This window comes from Hydra vulgaris, chromosome 02 (genome assembly GCF_038396675.1).
Source record: "Hydra vulgaris chromosome 02, alternate assembly HydraT2T_AEP".
NCBI classification, from domain to species: domain Eukaryota; kingdom Metazoa; phylum Cnidaria; class Hydrozoa; order Anthoathecata; family Hydridae; genus Hydra; species Hydra vulgaris.
In genome coordinates, this window is record NC_088921.1 from 34,349,308 (window position 1) to 34,371,770 (window position 22,463).

The following is a 22,463-nucleotide window of genomic DNA, read 5'->3' on the forward strand; positions in this document are numbered from 1 at the left end:
AAATTAGAAAAAAAAATATGTAAAATAAAAAAAAAAAAATTTTGTTATAAGAAAAAAAAATTCAAAAAATATATATATATATATATTATTTTTATGTTATTATTTCCTTATTAATGAAAAGAATAAATTATTAATAAAATTACAAAATAATACAACGAATTTAATTTGATTTTTTCAGCGCCTTTTTAAAAATGCGTTTTTAATATTTGCTAAAAAAGCGTGGCCGAGTTATCCAAAAAAAATTAATATCCGTGTTCACTCAAGGCGTGCGACCGCACGCCTCTCCTGGGAAGGCCTGATTTAACCAATTAAGGCAAAGCTATTTTACAATAAAAATAAAACAAAAGATGATATTAAGCAATACGGCAATGATAAACAAACATTTACTGCATTATTAAGTTTATTTACTTGATGTTTAATTAAAAATTAGAGAATGTAACCTTGTTGCCAATTGTAACCGATGGAGACAACATAACTTTAAAATGTTATAGGGGATATATATATATATATATATGTATATATATATGCATACTCTTGAATAGTTGTCTTTAAGTTTTTACCATAAAATGTCAGTTTTATGTTTTTTTTAATTTTAAAGACCGGAAAAAATTTATTTAAAAATTATTTGATAGACTGCCTGCCCAAGCCAAACCCTAAGTCGATGTAGCAGCACTCTGTTGCAAGTCAGGCTATTTGTCAGTCGATGTAGCGCACTCTGTTGCGAATCATGGACAAAAGTCAAAACCATTAATTTAATTACAAATTAATCGTTTTTTAAATTTAATTGACCAGAATGTTTTTAAAAACATTCTGAATGTTTTTAAAACATTCTGAATGTTTTTAACAATATAAACAATGTTTTTATTCTTATTTTTTTTTAATAAAATGTTTTTATTTTTAATTTTTTTAATAAAATGTTTTTATTTTTATTTTTTTTACTGTAAATCATGTGCGGAGTGTTGCTACATCGACTATCTTATAGCCTGACTCGCAAGGGAGTGCTGCTACATCGACTGACAAATAGCCTGACTCGCAAGGGAGTGCTACTATATTGACTGACAAATAGCCTGACTCACAACGGAGTGCTGCTACATCTACTATCTTTTAGCCTGACCGGCAAGGGAGTGCTGCTACATCGACTGAGGGTTTGGTTGGGGCAGGCAGTCTATCAATTAATAAAAAAAAAAATTCCAGTCTTGCATTTTAATTTTTACTTTTTGTCAACAAAATATGGAAAAAACTTTCGAACAACATATAAGAGTTTTATATATATATATATATATATATATACAGGCCTTGTTACGAGATTTCGCTGCGTAGCGAAAACGCGTAACACATTTCTAAGTTACTCAACTCATCAAATATATTTTGCATCGTTAGAAGTTATATTGCGTCACTCGCGTCTTTTCAAGTACCGCATTGTAATTAAAGTTATTTTATTAACGCGTTAAAAATCATACAAACAGTTTGTTTTTTTCTCACTATAACAAAGGTTACAAATAAAATCTAAGTTCTTATATAAAAAATTATTTTTATTATTTTTTTCAAATATGAACTAAATTTTACTTTGAAAAAAATATTTTTTTCATGAAATGTAAAATAATGTTTGTTTATTTTCTTATGATTTTTATGTTTATTTTCTTATGATTTTGGTTTTTGGTTATTTTATTAACTGTTAATAAATTTTTTCTTATTTAATATATGAACTCATTTTAATGTTTTTAAACAAGAAAGAGTTTTTTTTTTTGTTTATCAGTTATCGATAACATATTCGTGATCATAATTTATTTTTATAAATTAAACGAACGTCATTAAAACTTTACGTTATTGAATTAACAATAAACAAAATATCTTATTAATAAAATATTTACATCAAAATAAATCGTGCATTTTTTAAACTATTATGACTAAAAATAAATTTTATATTTAAAAGAAATTTATATATTTAATTCCTTAAGATAAAACTTAAAACACCTAATTTTTTTAACTAATTTTTAACAACAACAAAAAAATTATTTAACAAATGTTTCTTTAACAAAAAATCTATTAGTTTACAATTGCGGTTAAATACTTACGACTTTATTTCTTCTGAATAAACGTCACGTTAACGACAATCAAAAGATAATTCAAATATTCTAAAAGATATCAGTTTTTGCGTAGCGCAAAACTGCTGAACGCGTAGGCAAATCGCCTTTTCGCAAGCAAAATGCGAGCTGCGTAGCGCTTCTTAGCAAGGCCTGATATATATATATATGTATATATATATATGTATATATATATATATATATATATATATATATATATATATATATATATATATATATATATATATATATATATATATATATATATATATATGTATATATATATATATATATATATGTATATATATATATATATATATATATATATATATATATATATATATATATATATATATAATATTTAATTTGGAAAAATTTTACCTTATTTATCAAAATTGTCATAAAAATACATAAAAAATGCATTTTTTTGTTTTTTGTTAAAAAACGTAATTTTTCATGTAATAAAACCAAAAATAACAATTCTATATTTGAAATCTATATTATTTTTGAAATTTTTATATAATTTCGCTTCATTTGAGTACCAGGTTGACATATTTTTGAAAAATTTTTTTTTTTTAAATATTAGGGATCCATTAAATATTTGAGGGTCTTGAGGGACCCCTTAAAATATTTTTTATTGGAAAAAATTTTAAATCTAGTGTTTTTATTAGATAGAACACATTAAGGGGGTCTCTGCATATATTTTTCAAAAATTTTGTTTTTGGGACACCCTAATATATATATATATATATATATATATATATATATATATATATATATATATATATATATATATATATATATATATATATATATATATATATATACCTACTATAGCATATATAGATAACATTTAGGTAACATATATATATATTTATATATATATATATATTTGGAAAAAGTAGGAATAGACAGAAAATATTAATAAAAAAAGATTGCTGCTCCAACACAAATCTCTAATCAGCAGAACTTCTTGCATGTTTTTTCTATTCAGTCAGTCGATGTACTGACTGAATAGGAAAAACATGCAAGAAGCCCCCTAGTTCAGTATGAAGAAAAAATGCTCCCTGCAGCCCCCTGAATATATATATATATATATATATATATATATATATATATATATATATATATATATATATATATATATATATATATATATATATATATATATATATATATATATATATATATATATTATATATATATATATATGTGTATATATATATATATATATATATATATATATATATATATATATATATATATATATATATATATAATTTTTTTATTTTATAGAATAAAGTTTTGCTAGCTAATAAACCTTCTAATGGCAACCATGTTATATCTAGCTGTATCAAAAAAGGTATAATTTCTTTTTGAAACTTATTTATGCATTTTTGTAAAATCTATGATTTATACATGCAATTAACAAAAGAGTTCCATGAATAAATTACAGATTTTTTAATTACAAACTCCATTTCAATAAGTCAATAAGATTAAAAACCTACAGATTTTATAAATCAGAAAAAAATGGCAATGGAGACTTCTCTAATACAGACTTTTTTTAACAATAATTGTTCAGGTAGTATTGAGAGTAAGATTTTAAAGTCCAAGTTTATATGATTTTATTGCTTTTTCAATGTTGTAATATAGTACACAAGTTGTATTTGACTATTGAGCCAAAAAAAGCTGGTAACCGCATTAAATATACAACTATAGTTTTTTGTTAAAATGATTGTCTTTATTTTATGATGGTTTCAATGTTAAACAAGAGTACTACAGCCCTCATCAAATTCACAATTATTTTTGTCGGGACCATATTGCAACCATAATTATTTTTTTGTGATCATAATTTATTTTGTCATGCCAACAATTATTTTCATAATAAAAATACTTTAGCCTATAATGGCAAACAAAAACAATACAAACCTCAATAATTTGAATTTTGAAACTGAAGACCAAATAAAAAGCAACTGCAACTATTAATTAATGCAATTGAATTATTAAATGTGTTAACTACGATTGATATTGCAGAGTTAATGCCTGAAGAACATAAATGTTCAACAATTACAATTAAAAGAGAATTAAAACAAATGGGAACCCATAAAAGGCTTGAATCTGTCATTGTTGCGAAAAATTAGGCTCAAGTAATAGCAACAAGATTCACGTTTTGCAATCATGTTTCTTTTCTGCAAGATTCTGGTCTGGTTTTTATTATTCAAATTGGTTTTAATTTGCACCATTCACAACATGGATATGCATTATTGGAAGTATCCCATATATTACAGTTTCCACACAGAGAGGAAGGAATGATAGCTTAATATGCAGTTTTACAGAATACTCCTTTAAGAATTATTATTCTTACGTGCGTAAGTGGGTGTTAAAAGGAATTCAGCGTTGTGAGTTTATGCGATTAAATTATGCTTACGTTTTTTCTTTTCATTTACTGTAAAACATTTAAAAAATAAATTGTACAAAAATAATTATCAACACGACGAAAATAATTATGGGCTCAGCAAAAATAATTATGGATGTGATGAAAATAATTGTGGACAATACTGTATTATTTAATTCTTTTTTGGAATGTTTATATATATATAGTATTATATATATTTGGAATGTTTATTTAGTAGGAAATTATATTGATAAAGTAAAAAATTTTTTTTTATATTTTAAGTTTTTTTAGACTCATAAATAAAATAACTGCGTGACTATTTTAAGTTGTATAAAATTTTAATTACATAGCAGTAAAATTATTTTGTTAGCATTTTAGACTGTAAACAATTAGTTGTAGTGGAAGCTAAGTTTCAACTGAATATTAAATGATAAAAGTTGATGTTTTTAGAATTAGGATGTTAATTGTTGATGTTGAATAGTGTTGAATGATGGTATTGAATGATGCTGAATAATGCAGTGTTGATTAAGAATTTAAAATTTAAAAGCAGTAAAAAAAATATAGTTGTATTTCATAACTAGTCACTTGCAATTTTTACAACTTTGAAATTATTTGCTGCCCCATCAAATGATGCTCGTACAATCGGTGTATTATCCCCTAAAATTGATGCATGTACACTCCACTCCATTTATTTTATTTTTTCTTTATTTTTGTAGAACATTTTTACTGCAATTTTATTTTAAAAAAAAACTTTGTAAACTTGTGAAAAAATTTTTTTTTTTAACTATAAGAATGTAATATTTAGATTTAAAAGTCGAAATTACTGGTGTACCAAAAGATGCTAAAGAAGTTGCAAAAAAGTTGTTAGCATCTGGGGTAAGTTGTTAGCATCTGGGGTAAAATAAATTACACTCTCAACTTGTTTTTTATTTTTGATTATTTAATTTTTTATTATGTTACTTACATATTTGTATATATTCTATATACCAAGTTATATATTTATATACATATTTATATACATATTTGTATATATTCTATATACCAAGTTATATATTTATATATATGAAGTTGCGTACATGCTTTTTACTAAATTACAAGCTTTATACCTGGTTATTTGGCTTTTCAGAAAAAACCAATCTGTTTTTAACTGTCTCTTTAGTAATATGTGTCACTAGATTAATGAGTAAGAAAAAAACAATCTATTTTTTGCAGTATAAAATCTGTTTTTTGCTGAATTTAAAAAAAAATTAATAAATTAAAATTAAGTAAATTAAAATAATAATATTAATAAATCATAATAGTGATAATAATAAAAAAAAATTTTAAATAAAATTATGTTATAAAGATTAAATGTTTTTTAAGAATGAAAGAAATATTTAATTTTTCAAAATATTCAAATTTCACTAAAAACATAAGATACACATTATATTGTATACTTTTAGCTGGTCTTTCATACTACTTTTTAGCATCAAGTGATTTTCTTCTTTCTGCTTTATTATTATTATTATTATTATTATTATTATTATTATTATTATTATTATTATTTTAGATCTTGTTTGTGCTATTTTTTTAATTTTTTGATCTTCTCTTGTATTATTTTTTGTTCTTTGTAAATTTTTTTCTTTTCTTCTTTCTCCATTTTTTCCTTATATTTTTTCCCTCTTTTTAATGCGTTTCCAAAACTTCCATAATTTTTTATTGTCTGTTTGTTTTGTGCTTAATTGATTCAAAAGTTTGACAACATCTTGAATTGAAGCTAAAGAGATTGAAGTTGAAAAAACTGAAACTTCTGTTTTGTTTCAGTTTTGTTATTAAATGATGGTTAAAGTATATTGAGGTGCTGCTGCTTTATAATTAAAGAATTCTGAGCATAGTCACCACCACTGAACATAGTCACCACACTGAACAAAGTCACCACCACTAGACAAAGTGTAGCTCAAAAAATTATACAATTTATATATTCCTGTATTTTTGATAAGTTAATGAAAAAAAACTTATGCCTTATAAAACTGATAAGGCAAAAAAAATCAAGTAAACAATATTTAATCAATTACACATTTGGAGAATTTGAGTGCAATTTGGAGGCAAAGACACGATGTGAATTTCCAGATCATTGCACCAGTTAAATAAATGAACATTAATGGATGATTATCTGAGAGTATGAAAACAGGTTGTGCAACATCTTTCAGTTTGAAATCAATTCTTTGAATACAATTTTTAAAAGATTGTATTCAATTTCTTTGCCCACCAGATTGCCCAGACAATTTTTTGAATAAAAAGTGCCATTGGCAGTTCCAGAAGCATATGCAAGATCTTCTATCCCAGTGAACTTTTTTTTCAAAATAATATTTTTTCAAAATAACAGGGTTAACAAGGTTTTTAACAATCATTAGCTATAAAGTAATAGCAGGTGTTTTCTTTAGTTCTTGATGAATTAATTTTACAATCTGTTTAAACAGCTTTCCTTAAAAGAATTCTCTTCATTTTCAGATTTAGTTCAAATTTATGTCTTATTGACATTGTAAAAAACACAATACTGCAAAAAAACAAATCTTATTTTAAATGCAATGATTTTTTTTTTTGAATGTATTTTTTTTTTTTTTTAAAAAAAAAAAAAAGTCTTTAATTTTTAGATTTTAAATAGAAATAAAATTATTTGAAACTCTGATGAAACTTTTAGAATACATTCTAGTGAAGTTTTTTTCATAATACCATTTGAAATTATTTGCTAGTGCACAAAAATGCACATATTAAAAGTTTTTTTTTTATTTGCTATTTAAATTTTTAAAAAATGGCAAAAAAATTGTTTTAGATAAGTTCTAAAGGAAGTAATAAAAATAAAAATGGCAAAATAAATTTATATAAATAAATTCTAAACAAATAAGAAAAATAATAACACTAATAAAAGTAGAAAAAGGAACATTTTACTTAAATTCTAAATAAAATAATTATCATAAAAATGGCAACAAAAATAGTTTTTTTTTAAATTCTAAATAAAATATTTAAATTAAAAACAACAAAACATTTGTTTTGTTGTTTTTAATTTAAATATTTTATTTAAATTTTCAAAAAATAAGTCAAAATAAAAAAAATAAAGAATAAAATCGTTATATTTAAAATTTTGAATAAACTAGTTAAATATAAAAATGGCAAATATAAAAAAAGATAATAAAATATAAAAATGGCAAATATAAAAAAGTTATAAAAATATAAATGTTTTATTTAGGTTCTTAATAAAATAAAATTTGTACAGAAAAGTGTTATTACAATTTTTCATAAAAGTATTTGATGAACAAAAAAGGTTTGTTACAATTTAAAAAAGCACTTATATTTATTTGGCAAGTGTTTTTTTAAGCACTCACCAAAGTTTTTTTCAAGCAACTGCAAAAAGATTTGGGCGCAAAAGTGCTGGCTAAATGTAGTAGACTGTGTTTGAATATTAATTGAAGTAGACAGCGTTTGAACATTAAATGGAGTAGACTGCATTTAAACATTATACAATATGAAAAGCTCTCATGTTCTAATCAAATTTGTATAAAATACAAGTTACAAAGTATTTGCATTTTTAAATAGCTTTTATATTGTATTAAAGTTGCATAATTAATATACTTAATTGAGAATTGTTATTAAGTCTGTAAATGATATCATAAAGACATTATGGTAATATGTTACAGCATTTGGTTGCAAGTTGTAAGATATTGTTAACTTTTATCTAAAGAACGATATCTGAATAAAGTATAATATTGTTGTGTGTATATATAAATATATATATATATATATATATGTATATATATTTATTGATAAATGTTGTATATTGCTGGAAATACAACTCTTGTCTGTTTAAAAGTGATCAATATCTTTTTGAAAAAAATAGATCAAATAATATTAAAATATTTTAAATGAGAAAATACAACTTTATAATGGAACTTGAAGTTTCATGCCATTCAGCAATCATCAGCCATGTTATTCAAATATAAAATAAAAACCATTATAAAAAATACAAGTTTAGCGTTGCAACGGCATCTGACGTCAAGTGTACGTGATCCAATATTTGCTAATCGCCGGAATCAAAGTTAGCAAGTAAAAATTTTTTCCTATGCCAACAAGCAGAAAGCAATTCACTTTTTAAGTAGTAAACAACTATCAAAATTCATAATAAAATATTTTTCACTGATGCAAAGGTTACACTTTTTTGTAAATGGATTATAAGATTGGCATCTTTTAATTATGTTCCACTTAATTATAGGCATGTTACCTGCGTCTTTGTGTTTCCAGATTTCTTTTGAAAGTTCTGTATCATTTCTATACCTGGTTGCATTAAATGATTTAAGGTGGTTTGCAAATCTGAGCTTGAATGCGTTTTCACTGATACTGATGTAAGATTTTTCCGTAAGACTGGGATTAGGTAATAATAAGTGGCTTTATATACAACGTTTTTTGATAGACATTTGTTATTTAACGGGCATGCAGTTTTCTTAATGCAGTTGCAATTTATATCATTAGTGGTGAGTTTGTTGCGCAAAATTTGTTGGTTGTGTGAATTAATAATAGATCAAATATTTGGCATGCATTACTTTCTAACTTTAATTCCGGCAATTAGCAAATATCGGATCACGTACACTTGACGTCAGATGCCGTTGCAACGCTAAATTTGTATTTTTTATAACAGTTTTTTTTTTATATTTGAATAATATGGCTGATGATTGCCAAAAAATTTGAGCTCAACAGGTCCACTCTATCCTTACCCCCTAAGCACTTTTTTAGAAAAAAAGTTCTCAAAAACCATCAAAAATAGCCGATTTTGCAGGTCCAGGGGGAAAGTTAAAGGAAAAAATTTGAAATTTTTTTTTTCTGGGATGTTTATTTTTGTCTATATATTTCAGCAAAAACACATGGTATCATAGTTTTTTCCAACAAAAAAAAAAATTTTTGTATTAATAATAATAGTTTCATGTTATTGGATTAAGTTTCAAAAGCAAAGAAATTCAGTTGTGTTTATGTTCATTATCACCACTTTTCTTCCTTTTATCAAGTGAAGATAAGCTTTCTGCAAATTTACTTTTAGAAAGTTTGTTTGAACGTCTTCCAGGTGTTCTAAAAGCACAACAAACTTTTTTAACATTTAGCAATGTGTTCTGTTTATCTTCCTCATTATTGTATCAGTGAATAAATTGCTGCATCATTTCAACAGATCTTTCTGAATGATCATTTACTACAATTAAAGACTTGGCATAGTTTTGAAAGCTTTCAAAAGCAGATTAAGTAAACCAAAACTCAGGGGAAAGCAAATTCCATTCTTTTATCCTTTGTTCCTCAATCCCAATTCTATCAAACATACGATATGAAAATTCATCAACTAACAGAGCAAGAGAAGAAGGATGTTCACTAATTTCGTTTCCCATTTTTGTTTCATCTTTAATATCTATTTTTGATTTGTTTTTAGTATTCTACCATGCTGAAATCGGCGTTTTAAAAGTTAGAATTGCTTTTGCAAGATTTCCTTTCTCCTCAAATGACATATTATCTTCCAACAAAGCAAGAGGAATCATTGTTGAATCTAAATACCAACTATGTTTGTAAAGAGAGTTTAAAGTTGCATCGACAGGATCTGGTTTGGCATAAAGTTTTTGGTACTGTTGCGTTTGGTGTATTGCTTTTATATCAAGAAAGGGAGCTCTAATAGCATCATTAGGCTTTAAATACCATTTGGCATAAAAGCAAACTGTAAATTCACTTATTAGCCTGATTTCTGTCTTGAGTTTATTGTTCTGGTTTTCAAACTCAAGATGGCTGAAAAGAAGCTGTAGCTTTAGGTAGTAAAGTGCTTTGGATAAGAATCTAGCATGATGAACTGCTCCAGGTTTTCTTAGTGTTACTGAAGATGAAGAAAGGTAAATTACGAGTTCTGCAAGCTCCTTTCTATCATCTCTGATAAAATCTTTATTTTCTTTTCCATTTGTAATATATTCTTGGTAAAAGTTCAAAGACTCTTGCACAGCTTTCTCAAGAATTGTTCCTCTTACTACTTTCCAATCAAACTTTATCAGTTCTGTTTGATTGTAATTAAAATAAGGATTTTCGAAATTTGTTTTAAATTTTTAAAAAATGGGATTATCTGATCCTGTGGAATGTTCATCTAAAACTGAATTACAAAATGAACCATTCTTAATTCACATACATGATGTCTGCATGCAAGTAAAAGATGTCATATTGTTGGATATTCAAATTAAAGAACCTTCTTTAACCCAGTGTTACTTGCAGTAGTATCAAAACATATTCCTCCTACTTTGGATTCAAGGTTGTACTCCTTTAGAAGGTCCATTACACCATTGCACTGATCTTCACCAGAGGATGATGGTAAAGGAAGTACTCCAAGCAAGTGTGTCTCACCTTCAATATATACAAGTACAGCCAGTCTATCAGTTTTAATTCTTTTTCCTTTGTTTAGTTCAAATAATGTTTTGCCATCAAAATGCACTATGCATGGGTATGGGGATTCATTGATTGCTTGTTGAACATCTTCTTTTGATATCATGCATATGCTATGATTTGCATGTTTCATTTTTCTAGCTGCTGTAGACTGACTTATTTTAAATCTGTCAGATCAGCTCCTGATTAAGTTAGAATTGCACCTGTAACTTTATGTAAAACACTTGGAGAAATATCACTGATTGTAGCCATAAGAGCTACATTACCAGCAAAAACATCTATGGGAATTTCAGCAGTGACTTTTTGTTGCCAAGGTTTTCTTTTAAACCACTCACCAGGATCAAAATCAATATCACTCAAGGAGTCCTCACTAGTATCTTCATTAATCTCAACATTAGTTGTACCCTCTAATTCTTTATATCGTTGTTTCACTTGCTGCTTTCTCTTTCTGCTACTCTTTCTGCCACTCTTCATTGCCTAAAATGTTACAAATAATTTACTACTTATTAATTTTAATTTATGAGAGATTGAAATATTGAGTGAACATTGTTTTTTTTTGTTTATCTATTTTTATTTTAAACCCTCTCAAGTGGCATGTAAATTGTAAGTAAACTTGTTAGAAAGCCTAGCAATCTTTTTTTCTTTTTGGTTTAAAAGAAATACATATTATTTTTCTGTACTTCTTATCTTCTGATCTAAGCATAAGTCTTGGTCCTCCAGAAACTCCAAATCCTCAAGCTTGTCTGAATCAGATCTTTTTTTGCCATTTTTGTATTCCTAAGATCAGGAATGCCAGCCCAGAATATTTTTTCAGGTAAACTTCAAAATCTTGTTGCTTTGCCAAATCTGCAGCGGATCCCCTTTTTTCATGCTTCTTAAATTTTGAATATTCATTGTACCGATTTGAAAGATTTTTTACTAGACTTTGATCGTTTAGTATAAAAATCCAGCTTTAATCCATGACCCTTTTACCTTGGCCAAAATACAATCACATATACTTTTCATTGCACATCTTTCGAAGTTTTTCTAAAGAGGACAAGCAAGAATAGTGGCTTTTTTTGATGTTCTTGGGGAAAATGATTGGTTGTAAACTAAGTGCTGCGGTATTTCCATTCCAAAATCAGAAAAATCTGCAGTATTTCCATCTGCAAAATCAGCTGTTTTTGATGGTTTTTGAGAATTTTTTTCTTAAAAAGTACTTAGGGGGTAAGGAAAGAGTGGACCTAGAGTGTATGGTATTTTAACAGTTAGCAATGTGTTCTGTTTATCTTCCTCATTATTGTATCAGTGAATAAATTTCTGTATCATTTCAACAGATCTTTCTGAATGATCATTTACTACAATTAAAGACTTGGCATAGTTTTGAAATCTAGAGTGTATGGTATTATATAAAATCTAGAGTGTATGGTATTTTAGGTTTGAAATTTTCCTCAAATTGACTACCCCTTATATATATATATATATATATATATATATATATATATATATATATATATATATATATATATATATATATATATATATATATATATATATATTTTCATATATTCCCATCCCCTAGACCAGGAATTCCCAACCTTTTCAATGCCCCAACTCCTTGATACTATTTGCTAAGTTGTGGTGACCCCTACAACAGAATTAAAAAGACTGCTCCTAAATCACTGCATTTTTGCAGCTAATTAATATGTTTTTTGGCTTCTGAAAATCTGACTTTATTCATAGACACCATATTTTTGTTATATGTTCAGGAGAGAGAAAAAAAATATTTTCAAGACTTGTTTATTCAATGCACCCTATAATTATATATAGTTCACCCTATAATTAGTATTTTCTAAGCACTCTTGTAGTTAGCATCACCACCAATTAAAAAAAACCCTATAATTACAGTAATAGTTAAAATAAAAATTACATACCTTTATGTTATGTTTTATTTTAGCAATTAAAAATAGCCAAAAGTGGTGCTGAAGATCGCTCTTTCAAGAGAGCTAAGCTTACCAATGAAAAGAAATTTACTTCACCTGTGGTAATATGTTTATCTTTTATGCTTTGAATTGTTTTATATGTTTTCATTGTTTGGTTTGTTTTATTTCCCAAAATAAGTGAAGTGTACTAGTTGCATAATCTGGTTTAATTTTCTAGTGAATTATGTTGATTTGTTTATTTTATTCCTCACTGAAGTGTTTTGTTATATCAAATTTTTTGTTTTATTTCCTGATGAAGTCATGTGCATTTTCTATTTTCTGTTGTACTTTTTTGATGGAGTGAAGTATTTTAATTGTTTAGTTAAAGCTTTCTTTGAAAGTTTGAACTTCTTTTAGGATATCTTTGATAAAAAAAGTGAAGCTAAAGTTTTCAACAAAGAAATAAAAGCAAGAAATGATTTTAAAAAGTGAGTTTTTTTTTTTTGATTGGTGAAACTTAAATATTTCTGTTATAATTCATTTAATATTAAACCATATAAAATTACAAAACAAATTTTTTTACTGTGTTCACCTTGTAAAGCTGAGGAGAGTTAAGGAGGTTACTTTTTATTTTTAATGCTGTTACAACTCATTTATCTCTAAAACACCAACCTTGGTAGAGAGGTTCAGCATGTTGCTAACATAGACTAGGAGGTAATTTGTAAGAAAATGGAGTGGAACTCTATTCTTTTTTCTTACAAATCAAGAGCTCACCAATACTACATTTAACTTTTAACATAAGTTACAACTGAAGACAATAAGAGTAGATACATAATATTTTTTATCATACATGTGATATCATACATATTAGGGGTATTATAAAAAACCATCAAGTTTGGGCAAACATGGAAACATATTTGCCAAAACTATGGTATTGACAATAATAATGAAGTTATTAAAATACTTTTTAAGTTTTTTTAAAAGCTTAGAATTAAATTATTCTAAAGAGAATCATCTGTTAGATGATTTTGGTCCACCATCTGTATAGAATCATCTGTTATATGATTTTGATCCACCATGTTAAAAATAGATATAATCTGATCAACCTAAAAATTGTTAAAATAACATTATTAATAGTATAAAAAAAATATATATAGTAGGACAAAATTTTTAAAATAAAATGTAAAATAGCATTGCCATGGTAATTAACTATAAATTTTGTGATGTTACAAGTAAACCTAATTATATCTTTTTTGAAATGAACTCAAAATTTAGTTTTTAAAATTTTTATGTAATTAAAAAAAAAAAAATGTTTTTATTGATATTTTGTTTTCAAAATAGATTCATAATTATTTGAAATTTGCTTTTAGGTTTCTTTTCTAAGAAAATTAAAAAAACTTTTTTTTTTAGCTTAGAAACAAAAAGTAACATCTCAGGTAAAGTTCTTTTTTCTTTTCTTTTTTTTTTACTTTTTTTAAACTTTATAGTTTAACTTATTATGCAACTGGTTGAAGTGGCCTCTTTAAACAACTGGTTGTAATGGCTTCTTTTAGCAACTGGTTGTAGCAACTTCTTTTAGCAACTGGTTGTAGCAACTTCTTTTAGCAACTGGTTTTAGCAACTTCTTTTAGCAACTGGTTGTAGTGGTTTGTTTTAGTAACTGGTTGTAGTGGCTTTTTTAAGCAACTGGTTGTAGTGGCTTCTGTTAGCAACTGGTTATAATTGGTTCTGTTAGTAACTGGTTGTAGTGGCTTCTGTTAGCAACTGATTGTAGTGGCTTCTGTTACCAAATGGTTGTAGTGGCTTCTTTTAGCAACTGGTTGTTATGGCTGCTTTAAACTACTGGTTATTGTGGCTTCTGTTAGTAACTAGTTGTAGTGGCTTATGTTAGCAACTGATTGTAGTGGCTTCTATTAGTTACTGGTTGTAGTGGCTTCTTTTAGTAACTGGTTGCAGCTGCTCATATTAGGGAATTAGGGACTGCTTTAATGGCAAAATTTGTTTTTAAATTGTTAATCTTTGATTTTTTTTGTATATGGTCGCAATCCTTTGTTTGAACCTTGAAATAGACACAGTTTCTACAATTTTGTATTTGGTTAGGTTGCAGTGTTTTGATTGTACCTTGAAATAGACACAATTTCTAAAGTTTTAAGAGTTGCATTAAATTTGATAAATTTTTATGATTTGGTAAACCTAGTGAAAACAAAACAAAAAATTTTTATCCCTATTAGAATAAGCATAGCATTCCAACTTTTGTAGACTCTGTGATTCAATTTTTTCTATTTTATTTTGTTGTGTTTATAAATCTAGTCTAATTCTTATATGTTCTTCTTGTGTCAAATTTCCTATAGTTTGGATTTAATTAAAAATTTTTGTAAATGTTTTGTATAGTTAAATTTTAAATTTTTGTTGTTATTTGTATCAGTTTAGTTTACTACTTTTGTGGTTTATTTTTGTCTTTGTTTAAATTGAAGTTATGGTTTCTTTTTCTTTCCAATTGATTGTAGTTTTTGTTTGTAATAGTTGTTATTATTACCAATGGTATCATACTGTAGTATGTTGTGTAGGTGTAATTGTGTGGTGTATCTGAGGATAACTAGCTATTGGTGTGGAATGTTTTAGTACATGATTTTGAGCAGAAGTTTATTAATCACTACTTTACATTTATATAAAATGTTTTTTTTTTTACACCTTGTGTCCTGTTCTATAGCACCTTTTTTTTACACCTTGTGTCCTGTTCTATAGCACCTTTTTTTTACACCTTGTGTCCTGTTCTATAGCACCTTTTTTTTACACCTTGTGTCCTGTTCTATAGCACCTTTTTTTTACACCTTGTGTCCTGTTCTTTAGCACCTTTTTTTTGTATTTGTTGCTATTTTATTAATATTATTATTATCTTTATTTAGTTATGATGAGGCTTGTTTTATAAATTTTTGTTGATGATGAAATTACGAAGTTGTTTTTTAATTATTACTTTAAAGTAGACACACCATCACAAAGTAGACATACAATCACAAAGTAGCAATACCATCACATAGTAGACATACCATCACATAGTAGACATACCATCGCAAGCTAAACACACTGTTAAAAAAAAGCATAATAGATTATATTTTATTTTATGGTCATTACCTTGGATTGTTTTTTTTTTGAAATATATTTAAAATGTTAATAATAGTATATTATTTTCTTGGTTACTATAGTTGCTTCATTAATGTTTTAGATGGATTTAATTGCAACAAAAGTTTTGTAAGTAAAATTTACTATTGTACATTTTTGTTACAATTTTTTGGCTTTTAGTTATTTTTTTGTCACTTTTTAACATTCATTTCAATTTTCATTTCCACATGTTTTTTCATTCATTATAAATGTTAGAGTTTATGTCATGATAGCTAAATCTAAAAGTTGAAACTGTTTCAGGTAGTTTTCAGGTAGTAGATAAACACATTTTTTTAAAGTAATAAGGTTTTTAAGAATAAAAACATTTATCAAAAGTAAGAGTGTTCAAGAATAAATACATAAGATATACATAAAAAGGAATTTTTATGTTATTATTTTTATTTGAGTTTACATTCAACAAATCCGTAGGTTATTTACAGTAGGAGCTGAGGAAGAAAATTAATGATGAATCTTGAAAAAATACGAGAAAATTTGGTAGCACAGATGTTCAGCGAGCGAACAAAGAGATGGAACTTAGAAGAGTCATTATTCACAAGATAATGAATTGATAATGAAAAGCTATTTAAATAAGAGTTCATTATGAAAACAGCTTGAGTTTTAGCTAATTCATTTGAGATAAAATTCGCAAGACACAAAAAGCCACAGTCACAACCACACAGTCACACAAACTTGGATTCCTTAGGCGCAACAGTTCTAAGGAATCGAAAAAGTATTTTTATAGAGACTTGAGTATTGTTGTATCATTAGAAAATAAAACCATTTTTTTAATTAAAGCTCGCCTGGCTGAATCCAAATTGTAACATAATAATAGATAATAATGTTTGCTGCAGCAACAATATATATTGATGTTGAGCATACAAAGATGACGCAGATGATACAGAACATTATAAGATGATACATTGATGCAGAGCCTACAAAGATGCTATAACAACCATTATTGTTTTAAATAGTCAAGCCTTAAAACAGTTAAGGACTTTGAGTGAACAACATTATTTGGCAAAGAGTTCCAGTTTTAATTATTCTGCTATTAAAGAGGTTGTTTCTTCAAGACATAAAAAACACACTTATCGGAAACGAGGAAATAAAAGACATCAATCCAATAACCATATTGAAAAGAATTAGAGATAGAGTTCCAGTTAGCCTCAAAGTACATGAAGCTTGTTGTATTGAATATTTTTTACTATAATTGTTTTTAATGATTAACTGTTATTTTATCTAACTTATTTTTATTCAAATGTAAAATAGTTAAAAAATAAATAATTTAATCAACTAAATTCTATTTAAATTGAATTTTAAAAAAATTATATTTGTTGTAAGGTTTTTATTATTATTATAAATTTATTACAGACTTATTAATAATGAATAATAATGACTAATTAATAATAATGAATAAATAAAGAAAAAGCTACAACAAAAATAATAAAAAATTAAAATAAAACAAAATAATACAAGCAGCTTTTAACTAATGTTGTTGTGCATTGTAAGTAATGCTGTCAACTAAGAGTTGGAGTTATGCAGAATAATGTCAAGTATAGGTAAACCAAGTTCAGAAAAGATAGTAAAAAAATAAAATATGTTAATGTTATCCCAGTGTTATAACCAAAAAAAAAATTTATGTTTTTTGTATTTAATTCAATTCAACTGATTTTAATTTTAAAAACTTAAATATACATTGTTCGAATCATTTTTTTCAAACTGAAGATTTCCAAACTAAATAATTATTTTTTAAATATACATTTTTATAATTAAGATGAAAAATTTGATTGCAAATAAACAGTAAACAGTATAACAAATGTATAAACAAAAGTATAAACAAATTTTATAAATATAACAGATAAACAGTAAGCAGTATAACAAATGGTCTGCAGTTTAATTTTTTAGAATTGAACTTGAATTTTTTAAATCCTTAAATTAAGAAAGTAAAAGTGTAAAAAAAATTTAAATTCTACTTTGTGTTTGCATTTTTATTTTTTTAAATTGACATTTCATTGTATGTTTATAAAGTTCAAATGTTTTGGATAGCATATTAATAATACGTTTATATTATAAACAATTTTTTTATTAGGTAAACAGAGTATTGCGTGTTGCAGGATTTAATTTGACAAAAAATATACTTGACACTGCATTTCCACCCTTTGGTATGTTTTAGAAGTGTTATATTGTACAAATTGTACTTGATGTCTTATTTCATTTTATAGTTATAGGTTATTTAAAATATATTTCAGTTTTGCTCACTTATATGGGTTTTAGAGTTATAACTTTATAAGTTATAACTCTAAAGAAAATACTTCTAGTATAAAAGTTATTGTTTTATTTGAAGTATATATTGATACATATATGTTTATACATTTTTTTTTAGTAATAATATTTCATTTGTTTAGGTCAAATAAAAAGCATTTACTTTGAGAAAGAAAAATGGTAAGTGTTATATTTATATATTTTTATCTGCTATATATATATATGTATATATATATATATATATATATATATAAATATATATATATATATGTATATATATATATCTTCTATATATATATATATATATATATATATATATATATATATATTATATATATATATATATATAAATATATATATATATATATATATATATATATATATATATATATATATATATATATATATATATATATATATATATCTTTTATATATATATATATCTTCTATATATATATATATATATATCTTCTATATATATATATATATATATATATATCTTCTATATATATATATATGTATATATCTTCTATATATATATAAATATCAAGCCTTCCTGGGAACCGCGTGCAGTTGCATGCCTTGTTCGTCTATGTTTAAAATAATTTTTGTAGACCAACTGACCAAAAGTTTTAAATAGGCTCCTCAAAATTTCGTTAAGAAAGTTCAGTAAATTAACAATGCACTAGCCCACAAAGTTGTCCAGCATCGTTTCATTTTTTTACATGAAAAACTTTTTTTTAAAAATAAAATTTTTCACAAACAAATAGCAATTAGATTTCTCCCTTTCCTGCCCATTGATAAAAACAGTAAAGTTTAGCAAATTTAAAAAAATATCCGTGTTTCTAGCGCAATTTATAAAGTATTTCCTTTACATAGTGACTGAAAAAAGTTGCAAAAAAAATTGTATATCAAAAAATATTTTTATTTTCGTTATATTCTTATCTACTTTATTTCTCGGCTTGTATCAATTTTGGTAGTGGAAAATAACTAACGCTCTAAAAATAAGAAAACAAAAACAGTAAATATTTAGGTATATTTTTTTAACAACAATTTTCTTTTTTTTATTAATAATTTTTTTTAACTTATTTTATTTAGGTTTTCTATTTCGTATAGTCTTTTGTTCTTTTCTTCGAGTATTGCTGAATTATTCTCTAGTTTCTTATAGCTTTATTTTGCCGTGAATTCTTAAAACGCTTACTCTATAAAAACGTGGTCAAGTTGTCTAAAAAAATTCTTTTAAGTGTGGTCATACAAGGCGTGCAACCGTGTGCTCTTCCCGGGAAGGCTTGATGTATATATATATATATATATATATATATATATATATATATATATTCATATATATATATATATCTTCTGTATATATATATATATATATATATATATATATATATATATATATAAATATATATATATATATATATATATATATATATATATACATATATATATACATTTGTTTGACTTATCGCATTAAGTAATCACAATTTTTCAATAACTTGTTGACAAGTACATTAAATATAGGTCTGGATATGTTACTGAACTGTTATGTACTGAGTTTATTGTGTTCTGTTAGATATAACACAGTTCTTTATCGGTTTAAGAGTGATCAATACTATAAAACAGATCAAAGTATATTAAGATATTTATATGTAAAAAATATCACTTTTTTATGGTACTTTAAGATTCATGTCATTTGGCAATCGTTCAAACATATTATTTAAAATCATTAAAATAAACACTGTTATAAAAATGCAAGTTTGCGTTGCAATGAGATAAAATTTCAGTGTTCACATCAAAAGATAATTTTTTTAACCGATATTGAAATGTGATAGTAAAAACTTTTTTTTTTTTGAAACGATTTTAAATAATATGGCTGAATGATTGCCAAACAGCATGAAATGTACCATAAAGTACCATAAAAAAGTCGTATTTTTTTCATATAAATATGTATGGGCAATTCCACGTAAAAGAGGGGGGGAAAAAAATTCACGGCAACATATAATAACTTCATTAAATTTATTTTCCAACTATTTAAGAATGCTTTTAAGAAAAAAATTTATTAAAAAATCATATTATCATACTATAACATACTTTTTAAGTTTATATGAGCATTATTTATGTTTATATATAGGCTTATATGAGCATTTTTTTATGTTTATATATAGTCATGTTGTGAAGCGTTGAAAAAAGTTTCAGTGCTATTTTTTTAAATAACTATTACTTCTAAGTTTGACTAAAAGGCAAAATCAAACATTATGCATAATATTTTTTATAAAAACAAACTCTAACTAGGTCTATAAGAAGAGCATGTTAATGTTAAACAAGAAAAAAAGACCGTCACAAAAAAAAGTTGAAAAGCTTTTTCTATGCTTCTTATCAAACTTTTTAAATCATCGTTTAAAAAAAAACACATTTAAGTGCTTTAGATCACCATTTCAACATGTTACTAAGTACGTTACGACCATCACAATATGTTTGTTTTTCCATAACGGCTTCTTGACTTAAAAAAAAAAGTTTAAGCGCGAACGATTTTATTCATTTCAAATGATTTATGTCATTTAAACGAAGTTTTAATATAAATCAACTTTGTTTATTGTTTAATTTGCAGTTTGTTTATTCATTTTATTACTAAACTTGTTAAAGTTTTTTTTTGAAACTATGATTAACTAATTTCAAAAAATTGATGTAAGAATTTTTTTTTTAACAAAAAAGGAATTTTTTTTTAGATTAAACGTTGTTTATAGTTTGCCCTGCAACGTTTTGGTTCAATCGATTTTGTGGTTGTTTTTTTATTTACAACATTTTGCGGGTTTTTTAAAAATATATGACAGAGCATATATCACAAACAGCAGCCGTTATATTTAATAACATATTTAAGGTGCCAAAATCAAATGCTGAAAGATCGAAAGCTTATAGAGCAAGAAACAGAAAAGCTCTGTTAGAAAAAGAAAGAAAGAGAAGTTATCTAAGGCGGCAGTTATTGACGCCAAGAAAAGAAAACAAACAAAAAAATCAAGCAAAGGTTTGCAACCAAAGGCTAAGAATGAAAAAAAAACTTGATTTTATTACTAACGTCAGTCTAAATTCTACGCAAGACAATTCTTATAACTGCAAATCGTCAATGAGAAAGCCATTAAACAAGTATTTATTATATTAACATATATTTTTAAATATAATTGCTTTATACATAATTTGGGTTCTTTTATATCAAATTACAATTTTAGGACAAAACAGGCTCTTCCAAAGTCTCCCAAGACGAACTATTGTAGAGCAGTTGGGTGCTGAATATGGCCTTTGCACTGCTAAAGAAGCACATTGAGTTCACTTCACATCAGAAGAAATTGAAAAAGTAAAAGTATTTTATGAAAGAGAAGATATATCAGTTATGTCTCCTGGAAGAAACGATTGTATAAAAATTGACGGAGAAAAAGTTCAAAAGCGCTACTTAGTTAGAAATATAAAGGAGCTGCATCAACTGTATTGTGAGGAGAGTGCTGGCAAAACAATTAAATTGAGTAAGTTTTGTGAATTAAGGCCAATATACATTCTTACGTGCAAAGATACACCACCTGAAAAATGTGGTTGTATTTATCACAGTAATTTTACTTATTTGTGTGCTGCTTTGGCAAGTAAAATACCTTTTCCATTATGTTGCAATAAATGGTTAGAAAATTATGTATTGTGCAAGCCCCCAACGTACCAATCTTCGATAATGAAATGTTCATTGTGCTGTGATAGTAAACTATTAAAAGTTTCTTTGCCCGAAACCGGTGACATGGATACCTTAATCACCTATAGTTGGTGGATTAAAGAAGATCACTGCTGTGTACTCAGTCAACATAAAAAAAACATAAAAGGTATTTTTAAACATTTCCGTGACTATTTACCAGAGTTTACTGAGCATCATCTCACTAAAAAGCACCAGTCTGAGCAATACCGCAGTCAAAAAGAAAATCTCGAACCAGACCAAATTTTGATACACTTTGATTATTCACAAAACTATACATGTAGTTATCAGGATGCTGTTCAAGCTGCTTATTGGTCGCAGTCAACTATTACCTTGTTTACAGTTGTAATCTATCGTTACTAATTAGAGCCAAAATCATTTGTAATAATATCCGATGATAATGATAAAACAAAACGTGGCACTACTACATACTTAAGTGAAATATTTGACCTCTATTGCATTGATTATATAAAAAAAATTATATTATGGAGTGATTGTCCATG

The 22,463-nt window shown here is 25.7% G+C and overlaps 1 protein-coding gene across 1 annotated transcript in view; it reads left to right on the forward strand.

Moving 5' to 3' along the window:
- LOC100213995 (uncharacterized) overlaps positions 1 to 22,463 on the forward strand; it is a 34,513-nt gene that overhangs the window by 6,266 nt on the left and 5,784 nt on the right. Inside the window, exons 2-9 of the mRNA XM_065790682.1 lie at positions 3,381 to 3,447; positions 5,285 to 5,355; positions 12,845 to 12,931; positions 13,227 to 13,297; positions 14,220 to 14,245; positions 16,033 to 16,058; positions 18,055 to 18,127; positions 18,371 to 18,407. Of these exons, the coding sequence (XP_065646754.1) occupies positions 3,381 to 3,447; positions 5,285 to 5,355; positions 12,845 to 12,931; positions 13,227 to 13,297; positions 14,220 to 14,245; positions 16,033 to 16,058; positions 18,055 to 18,127; positions 18,371 to 18,407 (458 nt within the window). The remainder of the gene's footprint in view (positions 1 to 3,380; positions 3,448 to 5,284; positions 5,356 to 12,844; positions 12,932 to 13,226; positions 13,298 to 14,219; positions 14,246 to 16,032; positions 16,059 to 18,054; positions 18,128 to 18,370; positions 18,408 to 22,463) is intronic.